The sequence below is a fragment of the Cervus elaphus genome, chromosome 19, assembly GCF_910594005.1.
Source record: "Cervus elaphus chromosome 19, mCerEla1.1, whole genome shotgun sequence".
Classification (NCBI taxonomy): Eukaryota; Metazoa; Chordata; class Mammalia; order Artiodactyla; family Cervidae; genus Cervus; species Cervus elaphus.
Genome location: NC_057833.1, coordinates 3,071,787 through 3,096,595, shown reverse-complemented (window position 1 = coordinate 3,096,595; position 24,809 = coordinate 3,071,787). Strand labels below are relative to the sequence as shown.

General features: G+C 35.3%; 1 protein-coding gene across 1 annotated transcript in view; it reads left to right on the top strand.

The window, feature by feature from the left end:
- The window catches only part of HLTF (helicase like transcription factor), a 59,494-nt gene extending 38,030 nt beyond the window's left edge, over positions 1 to 21,464 (top strand). Inside the window, exons 15-25 of the mRNA XM_043874489.1 lie at positions 2,742 to 2,885; positions 4,240 to 4,378; positions 5,076 to 5,211; positions 6,695 to 6,874; positions 10,917 to 11,041; positions 11,672 to 11,850; positions 12,993 to 13,118; positions 13,432 to 13,544; positions 13,889 to 14,069; positions 17,043 to 17,123; positions 19,197 to 21,464. Of these exons, the coding sequence (XP_043730424.1) occupies positions 2,742 to 2,885; positions 4,240 to 4,378; positions 5,076 to 5,211; positions 6,695 to 6,874; positions 10,917 to 11,041; positions 11,672 to 11,850; positions 12,993 to 13,118; positions 13,432 to 13,544; positions 13,889 to 14,069; positions 17,043 to 17,123; positions 19,197 to 19,349 (1,557 nt within the window). The 3' untranslated portion in view covers positions 19,350 to 21,464. The remainder of the gene's footprint in view (positions 1 to 2,741; positions 2,886 to 4,239; positions 4,379 to 5,075; positions 5,212 to 6,694; positions 6,875 to 10,916; positions 11,042 to 11,671; positions 11,851 to 12,992; positions 13,119 to 13,431; positions 13,545 to 13,888; positions 14,070 to 17,042; positions 17,124 to 19,196) is intronic.
- The last annotated feature ends 3,345 nt before the right edge of the window (positions 21,465 to 24,809 follow it).

The following is a 24,809-nucleotide window of genomic DNA, read 5'->3' as shown; positions in this document are numbered from 1 at the left end:
AGGTTACTTATCCTCCCAGTGGAAAATTAAGTAGTAACTGCTATTTCATTCACACGGACAGACACACACATACAACCTACCACAGTGACTAGAAACTCAATACTATAGGTGGTCTTTTACCAAAAGAGGTAATTTTCTTTTATGTCAGATCTAATCTTTCCACAAATATTATCCGTTCCATTTCAAGGCTAACGCATTGATTGACTTTTCTCATACTGTTCTCTTTCTCCTTTCCTTTTCCACCAGATTTCTTGATATAATTCTCTGCATTTTCACCTTTAACGTTTCATGTTTTATCTTCTTTGTATTTTTGCCTTTGCTGTTTCAGATTTCACTCTCTCTTTAGGCCACAGTAAGTCTGGGTTTTGCTCCCATCTTCCTTAGAAACTCTCTGAACTCTCGTCCAAGACTTCATTGTTGCCGTGTCCAGTGAATTCCCTTTTTCTTTGCCCCTGCGCTGACTTTGTTTTCCTTTTATTACTTTTTGTTACCTGTTATTTTGTAAATCGTCTTTAACCCTTTTGGTAAATAGAGGGAATGAGCATAAATTACAAATTAAAAAATTAATCTTGTGTTTGTTCTTGGAACTTTGATATTCTTTGGTCCTCCACTCAAGGTTTTGTTTGCTGTCTCAGTGACCGTTGTTTTTCTCCACCTCTTCCGTACATCATATGTAGTCTGCCTTTTTTCTCCTAAGCTTTTTTTTTTGGTATTATGAAAATTTGTAATGAGATCCATGTTCAGTTCAGTTCAGTTCAGTCACTCAGTCGTGTCCGACTCTTTGTGACCCCGTGAATCACAGCACGCCAGGCCTCCCTGTCCATCACAAACTCCTGGCCGGAGTTTACCCAAACTCATGTCCATTGAGTTGGTGATGCCATCCAACCATCTCATCCTCTGTCGTCCCCTTCTCCTCCTGACCTCAATCCCTCCCAGCATCAGGGTCTTTTCCAACGAGTCAACTCTTCGCATGAGGTGGCCAAAGTATTGGAGTTTCAGCTTCAGCATCAGTCCTTCCAATGAACACCCAGGACTGATCTCCTTTAGGATGGACTGGTTAGATCTCCTTGCAGTCCAAGGGTCTCTCAAGAGTCTTCTCCAACACCACAGTTCAAAAGCATCAATTCTTCAGCACTCAGCTTTCTTCATAGTCCAACTCTCACATCCATACATGACCACTGGAAAAACCATAACCTTGACTAGATGGACCTTTGTTGGCAAAGTAATGTCTCTGTTTTTCAATATGCTGTCTAGGTTGGTTACTTTCCTTCCAAGGAGTAAGCATCTTTTAATTTCATGGCTGCAGTCACCATCTGCAGTGATTTTGGAGTCCAGAAAAAGAAAGTCAGTCACTGTTTCCCCGTGTATGTGCCATGAAGTGATGGGACCGGATGCCATGATCTTAGTTTTCTGAATGTTGAGCTTTAAGCCAACTCTTTCATTCTCCTCTTTCGTATTAGTCCTCTAGATTCAAGAATCAAAAGTTCAACACTTTTGCTTTATATTTTTCTTTGCTGGAATATTTTAAATTGTACCTCAGACTTCATGTCTTGTCTCCCAATAGAAGCATAAGCTTTGCTCTTTAAATATTGCTCTCTGTAGACTCTTTCTCTTAAACCTACTTTTATCATTGTATTTGTTCTCCTTAGACAATCTTATTTATTCCAGTGGTTTCATGTACTGATACTGATAACTTTGAAGACTGTATCTACACTTGCATTATAGGCCAATTTTTAAATTTTTGTGGTGTATTTCTCCAGTTAGATATTTTAAGGTGACCAAAATTTTAAAACGTCTAAAATAGTAATACTCATTACCTCTTTCTCATCTTTATGCCTGTTTTTCCTTATTTTTTAAAACTTCTCTGTATCATTATCACACAGTTCTTCTAGTGGTTTTTTAAGTTTCGGAGTCTTCTTTTGTTTTCTCCCTTGCCTTCATATTCCGTATTTAATTAGTTCTTGAGTCCCCATCAGCCCATGTGCACGTCAGTCCTTCCCGTTCTGGGCTGGCTTTTGCCGTTCTGGTTTAGGTCTTCGTCCTCATCAATTTTCAGCTGACAGTTTCCCAGCTGTGTCTCCTTAGTGTCTTCTCTCTCTCTTTCTCATCTTTTGTATTTTTGCTTTCTGCTCAGAATCTCTCAGCTCTGTTGTTTTCTTAAGTTAAAAAAACCCAAACAAAGAACTCTTAAGTTTTAAAAACTGATCATGTTGTCAAGGAGGGCAGCAACCTGGTCTTATTTTTTCTTTAGCTGTACCATCTTTCTAGTTTATACCTGACAAATAGTAGTCTTACAATAAATGAATGAAAGCGGATACTATGCTTGAAACTCTACCTACATTCATGAAAAGATTGCTTACTGCTCTTTTATGGTTTAATTTTTAAAATATTGAGTCACTAACTAGAATCATTAAAGATCCTTTTTGTAGAATACTAAATTTAAAAAAACCTAATTACTATCTTAAAAGAGCTTGGTTGCTTTTTAACTTCTAAAGATGATGCAGCCGCTCACTGGTAGGGCCAGGCAAAATTTATATAATTTATTATTACTGTAAATATGTCAGTTTCTCTGACAATAAAATATTAGTATTGTTATTGTTTTAGTTTAGATTGCATGAAACTTGTTTTTATGGGATTTTAGTAGTTTTGACTTGTGAAACTGCCAAGACAGTACATTTTATATACATATTAAACCTGATACTGATCTTCTCATTATTAAAATATTTCTTATTTTCTTTTAGGACCAGTTTGGACAACACATAAAATCAGATGTGCACTTGAATTTTTATGTTTATTATGGTCCTGATCGTGTTAGAGACCCAACCTTGCTTTCAAAACAGGATATTGTTTTGACTACATACAATATTTTAACTCATGACTATGGTGTAAGTGTGTTGATGCTCAGAGATTTTCAGAAGTTGAATTTAAGAAATTGCTTCAGGTTTCTAAAGTGTTCTAAGTTTTAGGCTTTATACTCTTCTCTTTTTTCTTTCTGAATATATACGAAATAAATAGGAAATTTTTTAAGTAAAATATTTTATTAAAATTAATTTCACCTACATCTTGTTACTTAAGTGTGGCTACTGGAAAATTGAATATGACATATGTGGTTGCACAACAGTCCAGTTGGACAGTGCTGCTCTAGACCCCCTTTTCAGAACCATTCACATGCATACCTATCCATATAATTTAGCATATAATTTCAGGAACTGGTGGGAGTGCCCTGAATTCCTTCTGTGGGCTCTACCTCCAGATTAAGGATCTCTGTTTCAGGAGTTGATGGGTTTCTTCAGATGTGGAATTTGCCACATTATCACTGCACAGGTGGAGAAACTTGAGCATCAGGCTATCCTTCCAGCCGTGATCACAGCTAAGCTAGCACAGGGACCCCCGTCCTCTGGTCCTCTGGGCTGCCTGGTCCTCATGTACAGGTGTGGAGGGCAGGCCCTGGGTGTTACCTCTCAGAGGGTGATGCTGCCGTTCTGCCTCTCTTGTCACCACAAAAGAAAATTGCTTTTTAATATTTTGCCAAAAAAAAGAAGGTTCAACTTCCTTTAGATAATAATTTAGGGATATTTTTATAATTAGACCACTTAAATTTTTAAATTTGAATTTAAGTGTATCCAGCAATTTGTCAGTGAATTCTTTTTCTAATTTGGAATATTGTTTTCTGTCACAATGATTTGATAATTGTTTATCTCTATTTAAAAATAAGCTTTTTTAATATCTGAAACTTAGGAGTTTCCCAATTCATTTAGGATTCTAATTGTCTAAATTCCAGTTATTAGGTGAAAATGTTCTCCAAAATACTTTATTATAAAAATTTTAGTCTTCAGGTAAGAACATTGATTTTTACATAAAAAAGCCATTCTGCTATTTCAAATATTCTTATAGCTGACATCATATGTCATATGTTTGAGGCATAACTTAGTGTTTTGAACCATGGTCTCAGCAGGAAGCTAGACAACTTGGGTTTGAATGCTAGCTCAGCACTTCCTAGCTGTGGTACTTTGAGCAACATATACCATACCTTGGTGCTTCAGTTTTCTCATTTGTAAAATAGGAATAATAATACTTTATAAGTTTGTGAACATTCAATAATTTAATGTATGTAATGCTTAAAGAAGTACCTACCACATAGTAAGTGATGATATTAGGAAATAACTCAATGTTATTATCAAATTACATAAGGTATTTTAATTTCCTGTGTCTTTAATTCATATGAAATATTTATTTTAGACTAAGGGTGATAGTCCTTTACATAGCATAAGATGGCTAAGAGTGATCCTGGATGAAGGACATGCCATACGAAATCCAAATGCTCAGCAAACAAAAGCCGTACTTGATTTAGAAGCAGAAAGAAGATGGGTTTTGACAGGTAATGACATGGATTTTGAGATAGCATATACTGTCTCACTGGATTTTGAGATAGCATATACTTTAGAAAAGTTAATTCCAAAATATGTATTGTTAAGTAAGTTATGAGGTAACTTGTAAATTTGAAGTGGATATAAAGTCTCTCAAAAAATTAATTATAGAAATCATTTAATAAAACTGATTTTTTTTTCATAACTGCCCATGATACAGCAGCATTTGAATTATCGTTTATTTATACAACAGTCACCAGAATAATTTTTCAACATTGGAATTTGACACTTTAATTCTCCAATCAGAATCTTGATTTCTCTGCTTCCCATGTTGGAGCTTGTTTGCTACATGTGAACCTGTACTGGAAGATGGGGACAAGAATATAAACTCAAAAATTAGTTTTTTTCTTCTTGCTAGTCCTGCTGATTTAAAAATCTGATAAGCAAATGTTCTTGATAAGGGGAAAGTTGAGTTTACGGCATCTGTGTTCTTTTTGTTAGTATGGCAAGTGAGAGCTAAAAGTTAGAGCCAGACTGGATTTTGAGATTGTGTATATGTTTAACAAAGCATTATAGTCGCAGCTTAATAGTGGGTATGCTTAGAACTAAGTGCCCATTTTCAAGTGTTGTCTCAGTTAATTGGGCCAGGTGGATATTTTGATTGTGTACTCTCGCTGTGGAGTTATAAGAGTTTTCTGTTCTTTTTAGGCACTCCAATTCAGAATTCTTTAAAGGACTTGTGGTCTCTTCTTTCCTTTTTGAAACTAAAACCATTTGTTGATAGAGAATGGTGGCACAGAACGATACAGCGTCCTGTCACAATGGGAGATGAAGCTGGACTTCGGTAGGTGATTTCACGGCTGAGAGCTGCAGATGACTGTTAGCAGCTTGAACCAGTTGCCACTTTCATTACCATTTTAACCTGACTGTTGTGGCTTTCCTCTCCAAAACGTGTTTACAGCTTAATGCATTTGACTCTCAAAATCTAATCATTCTTGTTTATGGAGATGAAAATTTCTAACTACCACTAAAAGGTTAACCAGACTTTCCCCTGATTTTAGTCAAAACTGTGAAGAAAGAGCAGAGCTGCATAGTCTTGGTGTGTTGCTCTTACTCTCAAAACCACCATTAATAAACAGTGGTAGGAAAAACATTATATGCTCAAGAGAGTCCAGTATGCGCTGGATTTTCATAACTTACCTTGTTTAAGCTTTAGATAGTGATCATTGAATGATCTGATAATACAGTGGCATCACCAAGAGTTTCTACAAGAGAGAAAGTTGTTTCTGGTGGAGATAGATAAAAGTTGAGAACATAAAAATCAACTTGGTGATAGCCATTTTGCAAGGTATTTGGCTAACGTGGTTCAGATTTTTTGCTATAGCACTGGGTTTCAGACAGGGCTTAGGATTAGCAGTTTGTGAAATCATAAAGATGGCAGCTAGCATTATAGCTGTTCATTAAAGAAAATGAAACAGAGTAGAAGATTTAATAAAACAGCAGAGTGTATCCCACACAGTATCATTTTGTGAAATATTCGTTTCTGTCATGTGTGTGTTTGTGTATATGTTGGATAGAGTAAAATGAAAAAGGTTCAAAAGCCACTAACCTAGCTTGCAGTGTTGTCTACTTGATTCCTTAGAATCAACTATTTAAATTCTAATTTAAGAAATTGTATTTATTTTTCAGTGTGAGGAAAATATCTTTTCTTAAGGAGTTGATATGCTTCCTTTTTCCCCTGATACTGAGAAAAGAGAGTGTAAAGGTTGTAGAATCTAAAAAGGCATTTATCCCTCTTCTGAATTGTCACATCATGTTTTTATTTTTGGTATTCATTACTTTATAAAAATTACTTATTTATGTACTTTGATTTTCATATTACTGGAGAAACTTTTTGAAAATAAGGTATTCTTACTCATTTTTATGAACGTGTGATACTTAGTATAATGCCTTGTGCTTAATAGGTGCTTATTAAGAATTTGAGTGTCAAACATTGGGTTATATAGTTGACAGACTTGAGAAGTAAAAAGGGTTAGTGATTAGAAAAATGGGGAGAAGAGTATAAGAAAAATAAGGACAGAATAAAAGATTAAACTGTGACAGGTACTGAATTGAGAGCAAATTTAGATGCATTTTCTTGCTCTAATTTTCTCTGTAGAATATGTCTGTCATTATCAGAGTGGATAAAAATCCCTAAATAAAGGGTTTTTGGTAAAATCTTTACTAAGTTTATAAAACTAACAGATTAATATATTTGGTTTTGTTCTCATTGGATCAACTTACATAGGAATAAAAAGTTATATAATTATTTGTTTTATTTTGACTAGGCGTTTGCAGTCCCTAATTAAAAATATTACACTTAGAAGAACAAAGACAAGCAAAATTAAAGGAAAACCTGTTTTGGAGTTACCAGAACGTAAAGTATTTATTCAGCACATTACACTTTCAGATGAAGAGAGAAAGATTTACCAGTCTGTGAAAAACGAAGGCAGAGCTACTATTGGGAGGTATGGAGAAAGAAAGCCAGTTTAGAAATTAGTTTTCTTCTTTGTTAACTTTAATGAAGAGTCTTTTTAGAAATGTAAGCTATAAAGGCCTTCAGTACACTGAAGTATAATTTGTTTTAAGTATTCAAACTACTTTTTTACAAATTAATAGTTGGAGTGAAATAGTATTATAATTCACCAGGTAAGTAACTCCTGCAGTTAGGAAAAAAAATTTATGTGAAATGGCAAGTTTTGAATTGCTAGTCAGAAGACCTTGCTTGCTTCTATTCCTGTTTTTGTGACACGGGAGAAGATTAAAAGCGTTGAAAGACGTATACATAGGGAAAATAAACCTATTAAGGACTAAAACTTGAAATTTTTATAGCGTTCAGGGAAGATGATTTCACCAAGAAGGTGATATGTGGGAAAGGATTGAAAGAAGTTTGGGGCTAGGGGGGCATTTCTGGCAGAGGGGAACAGCAAGTGTAAAGGTCCTGAGTTGGGAGCAAACCCAAGGAACTTGAGCAACAAAGAGGCAAGTGTGGCTGGATAATACGAGCAAGGTGGAAAATCATGATGATGGTAGAGAGCTGTGGAGCAGGGGCGGGTGACAGTTATGTGAGGCATTGTGGCATGTCTCAGGAGCTTTGGCTTTTATTGTTTCTGAGATTTAGGAACCTCTGAAGTGTTTTGAACCACAAGAGTGACTTAATTTTATTTTTATTTTAAAGTATCACTGGCTGTTGTGTTATTTAGGAATAAGGAATAGGGAGAACAGTTGGGACTCCTTGGGTGGCGCTAGAAGTAAAGAAACTCCCTGCCGGTGTGGGAGACATAAGAGCCGCAGGTTCCATCCCTGGGGTGGGAAGATCCTCTGCAGGAGGGCACGGCAACTCACTCCAGTATTCTTGCCTGAAGAATCCCCATGAACACAGGAGCCTGGTGGGGTACGGTCCATACGGTTGCAGAGAGTCGGACGTGACTGAAGCGAGTTAGCACAGGGAGAACAGTGGCAGTAATCAAAGTAAGAGATGATGGTGTTCTTTTACTGCAGTAGTAGTGATGAGGAGGGTGAGAAATGCCTAGATTTTGTTACATTTTGAAGGGAGAGCCAACAGAAGTTGCTGATTTATATAGTATGGGGTGTGAGAAAAGTGGAAGATTACTGCAAGGCTTTCCACATGAGTGACTAGAAGGATGAAATTGCCATTTGCAGAATATGTCTATGGGAGGAGCAAAGTTTTTTCAGGGAAAATGAGAAACTCTGCTTTGGACACATCGATTATGTGATGCCTGTGTGTTTTCCAAGTGGAGATGTCACATACTCGGTTGGATATGAGGTTAGAGTTCATAGGAATTTTCTTGGTTTGATACAAACTTGAAAGTCACCTGTGTGTAAATGATAATTAAAGCCAGGAGACTGGATAAGGTCACCAAGAGAATGAGTGAAGTTAGAGAAGAGTTCTAACAAAACAAAAGTAGCTGGTGAGGTAGGAGGAGGCTTCTACTTCAGTATCTGGCACTCAAAAGGAATTTCTTAAACTGAAATAATGACTTTCAGTGTAAGACATGATGCCAGGAAGTAGTTAGACTATTGGTAAATGTTATTCTCTTTGAAAGGTTGAAAAAAAATAACTTTATTGAAACTGTTCTTAGAGAAATAAGTATTTTAAAAATATCTTAATAGGTAATACATTTACAAACATTGAGCAGTTATAGGTGTTAATGTAATCATGTGAAAGTGCCTTATGTGTATTAATTCACAGCAATTCTATTAAGTCAGAACAAAGATTACCTGCATTTTACTGAGGAAGAATCTGAGACACAGAGGCAGTTAGTTGACTTACCTTGTGTCACGCAGCTAATGACAGAGCTGGTGCTTAAACTCAGGCAGTTTGATTCTAGAATTCATAAGTTTAATCTTTATATTGCCTGTTCCTTGCATTCTTGAGTGTTGCTGTGGTGTGCGTGCTCAGTCGCGTTTGACTCTTTGTGGCTCCACGGACTGTAGAGCCCGCCCAGGCAGGAATACTGGAGTGGGTAACCGCTTCCTGCTTCAGGGGTTCTTCCCGACCCAGAGATCACACTCGGGTTTCCTGCGTCTCCTGCATTGGCGGGTGGATTCTTCACTGCTGTGCCACCTGGGAAGCCTGCGTTCCTGAGTCCTGAGACGCGTTTGCCGCCATAGCACCACCCTCACTAGTGACACCAGCACACAGAGGTCACTCGGTGTAGTCAGCTCTGTTGGGAGTGTTCTGCGTGGGCGACTTCCAATGCAGTGGTCCCGTTAGGTGTGTGCTGCGCCAGTGTCACGGCTGAGGACGCGCAGGGCACAGGGCGAGGAGCCTGCCCGAGGCTTCACAGGTGGACTGAGAGCCAGGTTTTGGATTCAGACAGTTTCGCTCTGGACTCTGTCCTCTTAACCATGAGGCTGTATTTCTTCTATTGCCCTCATACTTAAATTTCAGATTGCCTTGGTATGTAATGGTATATAATTTTTGGATCACTCATTCTTCCTTCAGAACCTTTATTGTCTTTTTTCTTTATTTTATATTGAATCTTTCCCTTGAAAACCTTGATTTTATTTTTATTCTTTTCTTTAAGGCCAACAATTTCACCAGGACCTTTCTCTCTTAATTTTTCCTGGAAGAAGTGGTACGATTTAAATCTGTAGACTCCAGGATTCCCCTGTACCCCTCTTTGGGAAAGTTTTCTTAAATATTGCTTTCTGCTCCATTATTTTATTTTTCTCTGTGTATGTTGGATAGTCTTTGTTTTTCCATAGGTATCATTTTACTCTGATCTTTTATGTCTTTCTGTTTAATTTTGCTTTTCTCAATCCTGTTTCCCACATTCTTTCCTGCGTTTTTATCAGTGGCTAGTCCGGTGGCTCAGTGGTAAAGAATCCACCTGCAATGCCGGAGACAGGGGTTTGGTCCCTGTATGGGGAAGAATCCCTGGAGGACAGCATGGTAACCCACTCCAATATTCTTGCCTGGAGAATCCCCTGGACAGAGGAGCCTGGCGGGCTACTGTCCATAAGGTCACAAAGAGTCAGACAGGACTGAAGCGCCTGAGCGCACACACACACGGTCTCCTTTATGCTGGCTTTCCTGTGGCTTTCTCTGATGGTTCACTTTTCTTTCTCGCTCTTTAGCCGTCCCAGCTCATTTTTGATCTCTGTTTTGTTTTGCCATACCTTTTCAAAGTTTTGTCTCTGCTTTAAGCTATTGGTGTTTTTTTAGGAGGAACTGTTTTATCAAGTGGTGGTATCATGGCAGAATTCTTGGTCATAATTTTTAATTTGTTCTCTGGCACCTTTTTTTGGTGAGTTTCCTTTTGATGCTATTTGTTTTCTCCCTCGATCAGTGCTGATTATTACTCTCATATGAGTGTCTTGAGTTCTTTCTGGACTAGCAGTTTGCAAGAGATTCATACAAAGGGATAGGAATTTAGTTGTATCCTTGACTGGTAGGAAATATATCCTGTTTAATTTTAACTCAGGGTGTTACATGTGAGTTCTTTCAACAGAGATTGGAAGCTTTAGGGTTCCTTATGATATGGAATGCTGTGCTTGTAGTATTTTCTGAAAAAAAAAAAAACAAAAAAAACAAAACCACAGTAGGTCAGTGTGTTTCCGTATTCAGTTTGTCTTCCCTCTGTCCTGGTATAAACTTGTCCTGGGATGTTTAAGCCATGAGCCATGCACCCTGCTTTTATTTCTGCATGTAAGACACGGTGGTTTTCTCCTTAGGGCATGCTGTCTATTTTGAAGAACTGTGCTCCGGCAGGTCTGCTTGAGATCTGCAGTCGTCTCTCTCATTATCTTCCTGTTTGACATTAACTGTAGTTTGCAGCCATTTCTCATATACTTTGCTTTATTGATGTAAATCTCTCTTGGTTTCATTAAAGATAAGAGTTTACTTTTCTGTTTTCATTCTTGTTTTGAAGTGATTTCTAGGGAAGAAGAGAACAATGCTATTTTGTGTGTGCGTGTGCTATTTTAGAATAGGAAATACTATTGTTTAGAGGCCTTCATAGTATTTAACATTTTTACCTCTAGGTATTTTAATGAAGGGACTGTCCTTGCACACTATGCAGATGTCCTGGGTCTTTTGCTTAGATTGCGGCAAATTTGTTGTCATACACACCTTCTTGCAAATGCAGTGTCTTCCAGTGGTCCGTCAGGTAGGTAAATGTGATTGGTTTACACATTATATTTATTAAAGATATTTAAATCAAAATAAGAAATCGTTCATGTGGCCTAAATTTGGTTTGTCAAATGGACATTGATTTTTGTATAGGACTCAACTAGAAATATACTCAAAAATCTCTTTAACAATGAAATGGAATATTAATGAGATTTTCCAGGATTTCCAATGATAGTCTTAGAAGAAAGGATCAAATTGATCATCAGACTTTTATTCTATGGTAGTACCTGCAGATTGTGTTATAATATTGTTTCTGTGTAAGGTATGTTATGTGGAACTTCTGAATTTTTCTTAAAATTTCAAATTTAAATCATGCTTTTTACCTATGATAAAAAAAAATAAAAGACTAAGAACTACCCAAGCGTAGAGAGGGAGGTGGGAGGGGGGATCGGGATGGGGAACACATGTAAATCCACGGCTGATTCATGTCAATGTATGACAAAAACCACTACAATATTGTAAAGTAATTAGCCTCCAACTAATAAAGATAAATGAAAAAAAAAAAAAAACTACCCAAGCAAAACTTTCCCCTATATAAGGAAGATTAAGATTGTCTAGTCGTATTACAAGTCTTCCTCTGAAATTAATTATTCAGCCTTTTCTCTAGGGAATGATACACCTGAAGAACTACGGAAGAAGCTAATAAAGAAGATGAAGTTAGTTCTGAGCTCGGGTTCTGATGAAGAATGTGCAATCTGCTTGGACTCCTTAATGGCTCCTGTCATAACACATTGTGCACATGTCTTCTGCAAGCCTTGTATCTGCCAGGTCATTCAGAATGAGCAGGTGAGTTTTGTGCCCAGTACAGATTTGGTGTTTGACGGAGTGTAGTTCCAGTGTTGAGTGTAATGAAAACCCAAGCCCAACAAAGGCTACAAGGAGTTTTTCACTTGGGTTTGCTAGTGCACCTTTCATAGTTAATTTTATCAGTGCGTATTTTTCATGTAACTAAGCTTTTGTCATATAAAAAGACATAGTTTTGGAGGTGTATTTCACAGTGTTTTAATTCTACTGACTCTTCAGATCATTTCTAAGAAATAGACTTATAATGTGAGACACAAATTTAATTTAAAATTTTCTAGTAAAACATCCATTTTTATAATGCATTTTTATTTATCCAGTATATCTAAAATATAAAAATTACTAATGAGATGCCTTATATGATGTTTTTAAAACTTAGGAGTTCAAAATTCAGTGGTATTGTGTGCTTAAAGCACATCTCAATTTGTCTTTGCCATATTTCAACAGCTTAGTTGCCTTGCCATGGCTATTGGGATGTTATATCTAGGTAGGTCTAAATTTATGTGAAGTGGAATAATCCTTTAAGCAGTCCTTTTAAGGTATAATTTTTTAAAACATTTTTATGGAAAGGTAATATACATATAGGGGGAAATGCATGTCTTGACAGTGCATAGTTTCAGAATCTTTTTTATTGCAATGGTATTTGGTATGTAGTTATTTTAGAGATAATCTTATTAGTATGCCTTGGTATAAAATTGACACAACAGACAACTGCTTTGAATGAACCTGCTAAGACTTAACACATCTGAACTACTTTATAAGCTATTAAGAAGGAATTGTTTTTCTTCTAAAGAATAGTTTCAATTAGTATGCTGTATTTTAATTAGCTCAAGAAACTGTTATTCATAGTTTCTTTATTTGTCTGAAAATAATGTTTATTGTCTCAAGCCCTTGCTGTTAGTCAGGATTACCTCCTTTTGCTCTCTTACCAATCCCGCTTCCCACGTTAGGACATTACATCTGCCTGGAGTTCAGCGTGTACAGATTTATCTCAGTGGATGAATCTGACAAAAGGTTTGATAAAATGCTGACCGTTAGGGATGTTTACTTGCCTTCTAACCTTTTGGGCGAGCTTATATTTCTGCTCCTTTGTTTAGTGCCACTGTACTTTGTTCCTTCTTGTGTAGCCGCACGCTAAATGCCCTCTCTGCAGAAATGATATACATGGAGACAGTTTAATAGAGTGTCCTCCAGAAGAACTGGCATGCGACACTGAGAAAAAGTCCAATATCGAATGGACATCCAGTTCGAAGGTAAATATACATGTGCAGATATTTGAATATTTGTTTTATGTTTATATAAAGAAATAATCATATTTAAAAATAATAATTCTGCTTTTAATCTTGTCATTTGAGTATTACACTTTGTTGGTTACTGGCTTTTTGTTTATATCTAGCACTGAATTTAAGGGGAGAGAAAAAGGGTTCAGATTATGAAAAAAGTGATAGTCTCAATTTTCTAAAAAAATTAGTGGTCTTTTACATTTCCATTTTGAGGAGGTAATATGTCAGAACTTTTCTCTTCCCATTCAAAATGGAACCTAATGGCTGTCCTGATTTTTTTCAGATTAATGCTCTGATGCATGCATTGATTGATTTAAGAAAGAAGAACCCCAACATAAAAAGTTTAGTTGTTTCTCAGTTTACAACATTTCTGTCTTTAATAGAAACACCCCTCAGGTAAGTTCAACAGTGTTTTTCACTTTGAGCAAAAGGATTTTATATAAATGTTTTAATTTGAATAGCAAAAAAACCATTATTTATGTTTTAGCAGTTTTATTCATTTCATCTATCTAAAATAACAGTAACAATAGAGAATATTCCTGAGAACTTAGAATTTTAAAGTTTAAGTCCTGAATTTATAGGAAAAAACATTGACTGTAGAGCCTGACATATTAGTAGATGATTAGTACATATTTGTCAGAAGAAATGAATGAAAGCATTAGTTTAATGAAAAGATTACAATTACTTAACATGTTTTTATAGTGTAGTAACTTACTTGTCTCTTTTGTCCCCTCCATTAGAGCCTCTGGATTTGTATTTACTCGTTTGGATGGTTCCATGGCCCAAAAAAAAAGAGTTGAATCAATTCAGTGTTTTCAAAACACTGAAGCAGGGTCTCCAACTATAATGCTTCTATCCTTAAAAGCAGGTGGAGTTGGCTTGAATCTTTCTGCAGCTTCTCGAGTTTTTTTAATGGATCCAGTAAGTAGTTTTATAGAGTTTTTGATCTGTTATTACTTCTTTACCAAATAGTTTTTTGTTTATTTTTTAAAAATACTTTTATAGTTGTAACTGATTGTGAAGTGCTTAAGCAAACTTTAGACATAGATAACAACGTAGGAAATGTGTTTTGAGGGCTTTCTCTTTAAGTGCTTTACATATATCACCTGAAATTCTCACCACATCTCTGTGCGTAGATCTTGTTACTTACCCCCGTTTTACAGGCGAGGAGACCGAGATGTGAAGTAACTTGGCCTGTCCCACAGCTAGTGATCCACAAACCAGGATCTGAGTGTATGCTCAGAAGTGTCGTGCTGTGCCGTGCTGCCGCTCTTCTATGTGCAGAATACGTTTCTCTTCTTTCTAATGCTTTAGGGAAGTGTTCTCATTGACTTGGCCATGAATAATGAGGTCCTGTTTTGTATCAGGGAACCTTGCAGACGTGGACTCTAGCTATAAACAGAATGGACAAAGTCGCCACCATCATGGTACTGACAGTCTGAAGCTTTACTGTGCATACGAATTAAGAAATACAACCTGACCTCTGTCCTCAAATTTAGGAGTTCCTAGATGAGACCCGGGAAACTGCAGTTTTATATAGGTGCAGGTGGTCCAGCATCACAGTTTAGAAGCAGATAACATTAGTGGAATGTTTTGGATAAATTTTAATGCCCGATAAAGGGCAGTCACTGTGTGTGGAACAGGCCTAGGGGCAGAGTGTTAGCTAAAACCCACTCTGAGCTTGACCCGTCACTGCGTGGCTTAGACTTGCATCCCCACAGGAGCACTTTTTCTTGATTGTACCAAGGGCTTTTTTGGACTGGAAACCCTCTGAACTAATTCAGTTTCTAATTTGTATTGTGCTGTATTTTGGCTAGAGGAAACCCTATTCTATTTCTGTGCAACCACAGACTTAATTAAGGTTTGTGGTTTTACCTTGCTGCCTGAAACTCAGAAAATTCATAACATAAAGAAATTTTACTAAGTTACAAATTTTGAATTATTCTGGATAAGACAGTCTAGTTGAAGCATATACCTGTTACCAAGGTTTTTTTTCCTCACCCAAGGGTAACCTTTCCAGTAATATCACAGCCATAAGTCACACTCAGGCATTCATGGCTTTCATGTTAATGCCTGGGGATGGCAGTGTCTACTGTATTTTCTTGCCTTAGTTCTGTGGATGAAGTTTTAAATCTCTGCTGGAGTTCTGGTATTATGGTTATTATAAAAACTGTGCATGGTAACTACAGATAATAATTCTAGAAACTGATTTTTGAAACAGATTCCCAAATTATTTTTTCTTTGGTTATAATCTTAGTACTTGATAAGAAAGAGGTTGTTAATACCAAATACAGTAATTTAATTAGTATTATAAAGTTGACCAGACACTAAACTCTTTGAACAGTTATACTTTTAGAAAACTTACAGAATGTTTAGTAGTTTTATAGTAAGTTGATTGTCTTTCATTGAACATTTTAAGTTTTCAGATATTGTTTCTAACTTTAAAACAAAAGCCAGATCCCCCAAAAATAAGATTCCACCAAAAAAAAAAAAATTGCTCATGATAATCTTTTACCTCTTTATGGAGTATTATATAAAAGATAAGATAAATTTTGATATTTCATTATGAGCTTTTGATAAAGTTAATTGTTTCCTTCATCACTGCCTATGAGAATGAGAGCTATCAGTTTTCTATTACCATGAAATAAATTTTATTACACATCTTAGTCATACTTGATATATACTGCCATCTCACCATGAGGTTCCTAGACAAAATAGAGATAGCAGAAAGGAACATTTTATCTGTGCTCTTAGTATAATGGTTTCAAAGTGTGTCCAGTTGCAAACTACAAAATATTCACAGAATGTGACTGTCAGTTTTAGAAAATCATAAGCTACGTAAGTCCTTTAAATCTAACTTCTATACCAAAAAACAATCCCAAAATGAAATTATAGCAAGTTAATAGTTAAAAAAATCTCCTTTTCTCTAGATCTCAAGGGAACTTTAAAAAGAAGAAAATAACTTCTTAAGTATAAATTGTACTGTGAACTTGTCATCTACTTATTCATTTATGATTTTGTTTCTATTTTCCATTGGTACTTTGTTGTATAAATTTTCCTTTTCTCCAAAACACCCTATTTTCAGCTTTAAGAATCATTCCGTAGTTTAGTTTAAATTTTAATGACCCCCACCCTGACAATTCATGATATTATTTCAAAACCACTTGACTCCTGTCTTCTAGACTGAAAAGCTCTATATCCTTCTTGCTTATTCTTCCCATTTCAGTGCTTCATTGTTTTATTCTCTACCATAAGAGAGTCCCTATGATAATGCTTATGTTGATTAGCTAATGCTACTTTCTTAGATCAGTTTTGAAGTCAAACTGATTTCAAGTATATTGCAAAGTCTTAAATAATTTTTAGGACTTTTGACTACTGAAATCTTTTTTTGTGCTTTTACATAATGAATGGAGGAAAATGAAAGAAAAAGAACCAAAGACCAGCAGAAAGGGAGAAAACTTTTTCATTAAATGGACTCACCTACCTTTTCTGATGTAAATTATTTCAGAGAGTGTATAAGCTTCCTCTGTTAAGCAAATATAGTTTGACTTGAAAGTGGGTTGAGAAGATACTGAAAAGATATTATTTGACTGTTGAGCAATCATTTATACTGTGTGATTTCTATTTTTCAGACCCTCAATTAGATACTGGAGGCAGGGGAGTGAAATGACAGGGGAGAGGACACCTGCTTATCACAGTAGTGATTGGGGAAGGCGGTCAGGGGGTTGTGTGGATTGTTCTGTCCCCAGAACACTTATTAATATATGTCATTATCTGAATTCATTCAGAAAGATTTCAGTCAGTAAAAGGTGAATGAATAATACTGCAACAAAAGGACTTGTATAGAACACATACAGATAAGGGTGGTAATGAAGCAATTCATGTTCTTACTAGGCCTGGAATCCAGCTGCTGAAGATCAGTGCTTTGACAGATGCCATAGACTTGGCCAGAAGCAAGAAGTTATTATCACAAAAGTGAGTTTTTAAGATACCTACTTTAAAATTAGGTTGTAAGATTTTAAAAACTATATAAATAGTGCGTGAATTTATTGTTATAAAGGATTGAAATAGAATTATGCAGAGCAGACTAATGAGGGTCATCTTTATTCTTGTTAATTTTTTTTTATGTGAATTGCTTGCGTATATCTTTTGCCAGGTTTTCATAAAGAACAGATATAGTTTTGTAGTATAAAGGACTTTATAAATTCTGATTTTAAATGTTTTGTTATATGTGTTGAAAATTTTTTATCCCAGGCTCTTGTTTATCTTTGAACTTTGTGTTTTTTTGTCATGAAAGTTTAGAAATATTTATGATTTAAAATACGTCAGCCATTTCCCCTGTATCTCCTGGGTTTTTGAGTCTTGCTTAGAACAGAAGACTTTTATCTTCAAATTTAAAAATGACTCTTCTGTAAGTTATGTAAACCTGAGGGGTGCTGTACTTAGTCACTCAGTTCTGTCTGACTCTTTGCGGACCCATGGACTGTAGTCCGCCAGCTGCCTCTGTCCATGGGGCTCTTCCAGGCAAGAATGCTGGAGTGGGTTGCCATGCCCTCCTCCAGGGGATCTCGCCAGCCCAGGGATCGAACCCAGGTCTCCTGCATTGCAGGTGGATTCTTTACCATCTGATCCACCAGTGGAAGTAGTGTTTTATAAAAATAGCAATAAAAATTGTCATATTCAAAATTTGGAAAATGTTACCCCCCAAATGTCCTATAGTTCTTTTTTTTTTTTTTTCTCTTTTTTTTAAAAGACCCTGATACTGGGATCTCCTGTAGTTCTGATTCTTTTGAAATATTTTACTTTTTATTTATGATTCATGCTATGGATCTAACTTTATTGTTTTCAAATGAAGAATCATTTGTTACATTACCATTTTTAAGTCCATCTTTTTATTTCCTGCCAGTTTGAAATGTCACCTCTTCATAAACTAATTCATATATATTACATGGGTCTCTTTCTGGACTCCGTTCCATTTCAGTGATCTCTTTTCCTGTTCCCAGGACAATATTACTTTAATAATTTCTATGGTTTTATACAGTATGCCTTGATATCTAATAGAACATAGTGCTCTCCTTACCCTTCTTTTTGAAAATTGTGTTGGTTTTTATTATTTAGTCATGAATTGAACTTTGGATTTGGATTACCAAATGCCATTTAAGAAATCTTGTTTGGGATTTACTGAATTTATGATTAATTTGAAAATTGTATTCTTTATAAATACGGAGTATTCCCATATAAGAACTTAGTATCCCTCTCCATTTATTTAGGTCTTTTATGTATTTCAATGACATAACACAATTTGTTATTACAGTAACTGGGACCTCTTGTACAGTGTTAAATAGTAGTAATGATAGTAACCATTCTTGACTTGTTCCTATCTTTGTTGGAAATACTTTTATTGTTTTACATTAAGTATGGTGTTTTTGGTAAGTTTCTAGTAGATGTCCTTAATAAGATTGAGGACATTTATTTCTAGGTTAATGAGGATTCTTTTTAAAATCAAAGTTTTTAATCAGGAATAAATGTTTAACTTTATCAAATTCTTCTTTGGCATTTATTGAGATGATCACATTTTTCTCTTTTAATTTTCTGAATTATATCAGATGAAGGCATATTCTTTCTGGGAAAATCTTATTTGGCTTTTTAAATATGCTGAATTTATTTTGCTAATATTCCAGTTACAGCATTGTCCATAAAGTTTGCTTTTTTTATATGTTGCTCTTATCTGATGATGGAGTTATAACATGTCCTTACAGCTATATTCTCTATACAGGAGAAATATACGGAGTAATAAGGAAAAATGACGTTCATCTCTAGCTATCATATCATATTCTAATATTCCCACTGTATATTGAAAAAAAAGGGAGAGTGAAACAGTTTCTAATAGATTATTATTGATCATTTTTGACAGCTACATAATTTTATAAGAAAGCAGATTCCTTTAGAGCATTATTTTTATTAGGTCTCATTTTTTTAATTAAAGAATTTTAAGTATTGTGACCTAAAAATTACCTAACCAATTTAACTTTGTTTTTCTTTTTACAGTTCATTGTGAAGGATTCTGTTGAAGAAAACATGCTGAAAATACAAAACACGAAGAGAGAACTTGCAGCTGGAGCCTTTGGAACTAAGAAAACAAATGCTAGTGAAATGAAACAAGCTAAAATCAATGAAATCAGAACTTTAATTGATTTATAAATTTGTGGAATTTGGTAAGGTCAGTTTAATCAGATACATACACAAGTTTTAGAAATGAGAAAAATGCAGTTCTAGAAATGATATCTAGAGTATGTCTTCTAAAAGGGGCATATTTTATATTAGTGAAGAGGTATTACTAATCGCCTTCTATATATGAACCTATTTTTAATGATATTTCAAATAGCAATAAGTTCTGTTATATGCCGTGGCCTAAAATAATTTTTTTGGGAGAAAAAGTTACTTTTATTCAGCTTTTCATACTATCTATGCTGAGTATTTTCATATATCTCCCAAGTACTCAGCTTTTTCATATTTCCAAAAAGGTTAAACCTTTTATACTTTTGACCAAATAGAGAGTTATTTTCTATGTTGACACATTTGGTTAGTCACCAAAGCCTCCCATTTGTGATGCTGTGGATTCACAATCCTTTAAACGATTAATATGTACACAGACTATACAAGAGATTGATATTATTGGACCTTTGAAAACCGTGTATGCATTCCAGAACATTAAATGAGAGACCAAAGTCCAGGTTAGCAAGTTACTTGGCTTTTGTTTGGTTTTGTTCATATATGTGTGTGTGTTTTGGTTTCTTTGTTTAGTTTTTTTCCACAGTATCATTGAGATAAAATTCAAATAAGTGACTTACAATTTTATGTTCATGAAAAAAACTAGGGTTTGTGTTAGAGCACTATTTTCTCCATTTAGTCAGGTGGTACTATTCTTTTAATTTAAATGTAACTTGATGTGTTAGTGTGTAAATACAGTCTGTGGGGATGAGAAGGAACCAGTTCTGCCCAATTTGATTTGACTATTTAAATTATGGAATTGCTGAATAGATATTTCTATATATAGATAATATTATTTATGTGCTTTTAAAAAAACTTTATAAACTTTTATAATTCAGAAGACTACTATATGTGAGAGGCATGCTATCTGGATGGAAGTTGGGCTGGATGACCTCCAAAACTGTTTCAACTTTTAAAGACATCTTAATCCCTAAATGGAGAATTTTCTTTGATATTATGTTTAGAACCAGAATTTGATTTTGGAACTTGAGTAATTCATCCTTACATCTACATATAGAATCAGTCATCATTTTCCTACTTTTTTGTTAACAATCAAACAGTAGCTGCCACAGAATTCTTGATGACTCTTTTAGTCACATTTAAAACAAACTATAATTTTATCAATCAGGTTAGGTAGTAAATGGTGTTTTTTCCTTAAGGGAAACTTTATTTTTAATCCAAGGAAGGAAGAAATTGATCACTATAACAGGAGAAGCTTCATTTTTGATGACACAAATTTAAGAACACCTTCTATTTTACTTGGAGTGTTGAGAGTGACTTGACTGAAGAGATTGGAGGCAGGGTTGTATTCTAGGGCACACATCTTAGATTTAACACATACTTTATCACCAGCTAAATCCTCCCCTTCTCTGAGCCCTATCCTTTGCTCCAAGGGAACAGTGGATTAGATAGCAAGAACCTTCCCAGGCCTTTTTCTCTTCAGCAGCAGGTGATGAAAAGGACCAATAGACCTTGCTGCGATGATGAGAATGGAATTATAACTTGAGGTTGGTCCACTAGCATAAGGAGTGATGAAAAGTTCTTTACTTTGTAGGACTAGTACAAAAAATCAAGTTGATCAGGATCTCATAAAACCTGATATGTGGGTTCTCAATATACCAATACTCTTGTGAGATTAAGCATAAAAAGAGTTCCCAGCAAAAAACGCACTCTACTCTCCTTGCTTACAAAGGCAAAACCTTACAAACTCACTGTAAAGTGAAGACTGCTTGCTTCTTTACCCAAACATTTATAGACTTGTGTTTTTAAACACATTCATAATGATAAATGTGGCAGGTCATTTAAAAAATACCTTTTTGGTTTTGTACAGTTCCATTAAGTAGTATTAAATAAAAAACAAATTCATCCTATGAAAATATATAAACTACTGGAATGAAAAGTTCACATTATGTTTATGCTGTTAACTCTGTTTCATTATTATGTAGAGTAATAGCTTTAGAAATATCTTGAAAATACTGTGTTTCCACTTGTGGTTCAAACTGGATTTTGTTTTAAATTTAAAATTAATAAAAGTTTAAAAAATTATTACTTTCTCAGTGCCATATTTTAATGAGTACTTTTTCTTTAAAGAATAATCTTTATAAATCTATTATTTCTGTTAAGATGTCTATTTTATATAATTATTTTTTACTGACAGTATATAAAAAGTACTACAAGTAGCTGAGAAAAATTGACTCATATTCCTACCCTTTTTTAATTTTACTAAATTTCAGTTTAACTGACTTTCTTGTTTAGAACTCAGTGTATATATTCTAAAATTTTAAGTATCTTTATCTTAAACATTGGTTTCAGTTATTTTTATTTTCCCGTCAGGCAGAAAAAAAGGAGCTGTGATAACAGCTATGTTTGGTGGTATACTAGATACCACTGTGGATTATAGACTTTGCCCTTATTACAGCTCCAGGATTGGGAATATCAAGAAAGTAATCATCTTATGTTTAAAACCAGTAAGTACCAATAAAATTATACTCAGGTACTGCATATTTTCTTTTGGGGGATATCAAAGGCATTCACTGGTGGTGGAGTTTTTTTCAATTAATTTTAATTGGAGGCTAGTTACAATATTGTAGTGGTTTTTGCCACACACTGACATGAATCCACCATGGGTGTACATGTGTCCCCATCCTGAACCCCCCTCCCACCTCCTTCCCCATCCCATCCCTCAGGGTCATCCCAGTGCACCGGCCCTGAGCATCCTGTCTCATGCATCGAACCTGGACTGGCGATCTATTTCACATATGGTAATATACAGGTTTCAGTGCTATTCTCTTAAATCATCCCACCCTCTCGCTTTCTCCCATAGAGTCCAAAAGTCTGTTCTTTACATCTGTGCCTCTCTTGCTGTCTCGCATGTGGGGTTATCGTTACCATCTTTCTAAATTCCATATATATGTGCTAGTATACTGTATTGGTGTTTTTCTTTGACTTACTTCACTCTGTATAATAGGCTCCAGTTTCATCCACCTCATTAGAACTGATTCAAATGCATTCTTTTTAATAGCTGAGTAATATTCCATTGTGTATATGTTTACCACAGCTTTCTTATCCATTCGTCTGCCGATGGACATCTGGGTTGCTTCCATGTCCTGGCTGTTGTAAACAGCGCTGCAGTGAACATGGGGGTGCACGTGTCTCTCTCAATTCTGGTTTCCTTGGTGTGTATGCCCAGCAGTGGGATTGCTGGGTTGTATGGCAGTTCTGTTTCCAGTTTTTTAAGGAATCTCCACACTGTTCTCCATAGTGGCTATAGTAGTTTGCATTCCCACTCACTGGTGTGTTTTTTATTCCTTTTATTTATAGTGCTTAACAAAGTTCTGTTCATTAGTATTTGGAAAGAAGATTCATCAAAAATATGAGGACAGTGATATGTTTGGCTTATTATAAGAATTGAAATGCTTAACCTTAAGTTTTTAACTATATTAAGCTTGAAAATATTTGCGAAAGGTGAAATACAACAGCTTTCCTTCATTTAATTCACCAATAAGTATGTATAACCTTCCTTACAAGTTCTACATTCGGAATTCAGTACCTCATTTTTATGGTACTTCTCAATAAAAAGATCCCAAGATACTGAGAGCTGTGAATAATGTTGGGAGGCTTCCCTGCAGTGATGTCTACTTCAAAGGGAGAAACTCCGTTGATTAGAAACCCTGTTAGCAGACATAATGTTTTCTTCCATGTTAATATATTTATACTTACAAGGTAATAAGGGAGAACAGTCTTTGCTGAAGCCATAATAATATGCTGCTTTTGAAACGGCAGATGATTTCTTATTTCCAATCAGATCTTCCAAAGGTTAAGATGGGATTTTAAAAAATCTCTTTTCCAGCTCTCTGATCAACCTTCTTGATCAAGAATTTTCTGACAGATTTAAACCTGCTTCTACCTTTAATTATAAAAATTAATTTTTACATGAAAATACAAGTTTAATAATGTATATGATTCAAATGTACATGGAACAGGACACCTCCATTAATCTGAACCAAGATATAATAACCAGGATACACTGGGACTTCACTTAGAAGAAGAGCAAATGTCAAAATGATTTCTTAAATCGGTAGATAAATTCTAGGGCATGTCTTTGCACAGTTGAAACCCAGTCTAATATTCCCAGAGGGTATTTAATGTGATAGATGTGAAATTAAGTCATCAGAGAGATTATATATTGTTAAAACATGTGGGCCATTTGCTAAAGCAGAGATAGGACTAATGTTTTGAAATGTCAGTAAGTTTGCCATCTTTTCAGCATTCTGTCAATAGTGTCTTAGAAAGACACTATTAAAGACACAGATAAAATTAACTAGGATACAGTTTCCTGAACGTTTACACTAATTTACCCCTTATGTTAGGGTAGGGAAGGGCTATTCCCTAATAGTACATCATAGGATTTAAAAACCACTGCAATGAGAAGCCTGCACACCACACCTAGAGAAAGCCCCCACTCTGCAACTAGAGAATGCCCATGTGCAGCAACAAAGACCCGCACAACCAAAAATAAATTACTTAAGCCTTTTAAGTTCAGAGCTTTTCTCTTATGCAGTGTAAAAATTAGGGAACCAAAGGGATATAAATAAACATAAAAAGTTTATATCAGATGATATGTTTAATTTTCACTCCCTAGTTAGATGCTTTGATATCCTCAAGTTTATTAACAAAAAAAAGGATTTGAGTCTTGTGATACAGGTGGAGAGCTCCAAATTATTTGTATTGCATGTTACGTGGTCACAATAATAAGGCAATATTAGTTATCTGAAGACTAGGTTTCGGCTCATCCCACCTAGAAGCACAGAAACCAAAAAAGGTTCTAACCACCTAAAATAACAAGAGTTCAATAAATCCATATACTTAGTAGAAAAGGACCTAGTGTTCAAAGGCCCTGTTATTGGACATTTAACTCTTTCCCTATTTTTGTTCTAGGAAAACAGTAGTGAGAAGTGGCAGCTGGTAGACTGGACATTATAGAAGGAAACGTAAATCACAAGAGCTGAGTGGCTTACTGTTAGGTGTAAAGAGCCCTTATCTCTAAAAGGATCTTGACCCTGAGTACACCACAGTATCATATAGTCATGTCATAGAAGTTTTCCCTCTTCTGGGCTAATAAAGCAACTGTGAAAACAGGATAATTCTGTATAGGCTTTTAAGATACAAAGTCTATACATTGTGAAGCTGAACTGTGTCCAAGACAAAATTCATGACTTAACTCCATCCTTGAATTTTCTTACCCGTTCATTTTTATATTACAATTTCAGGCAGCCTACTTAGGAATGTCTTTTTGTAAAAAGTATTTTCCAAGTCCTATTTCAAGGCCATTGTCCGTACCTTCATAGCAAGCAAAATGAAAGCTTTTCCATTATTTGTTTCTGGCATTTA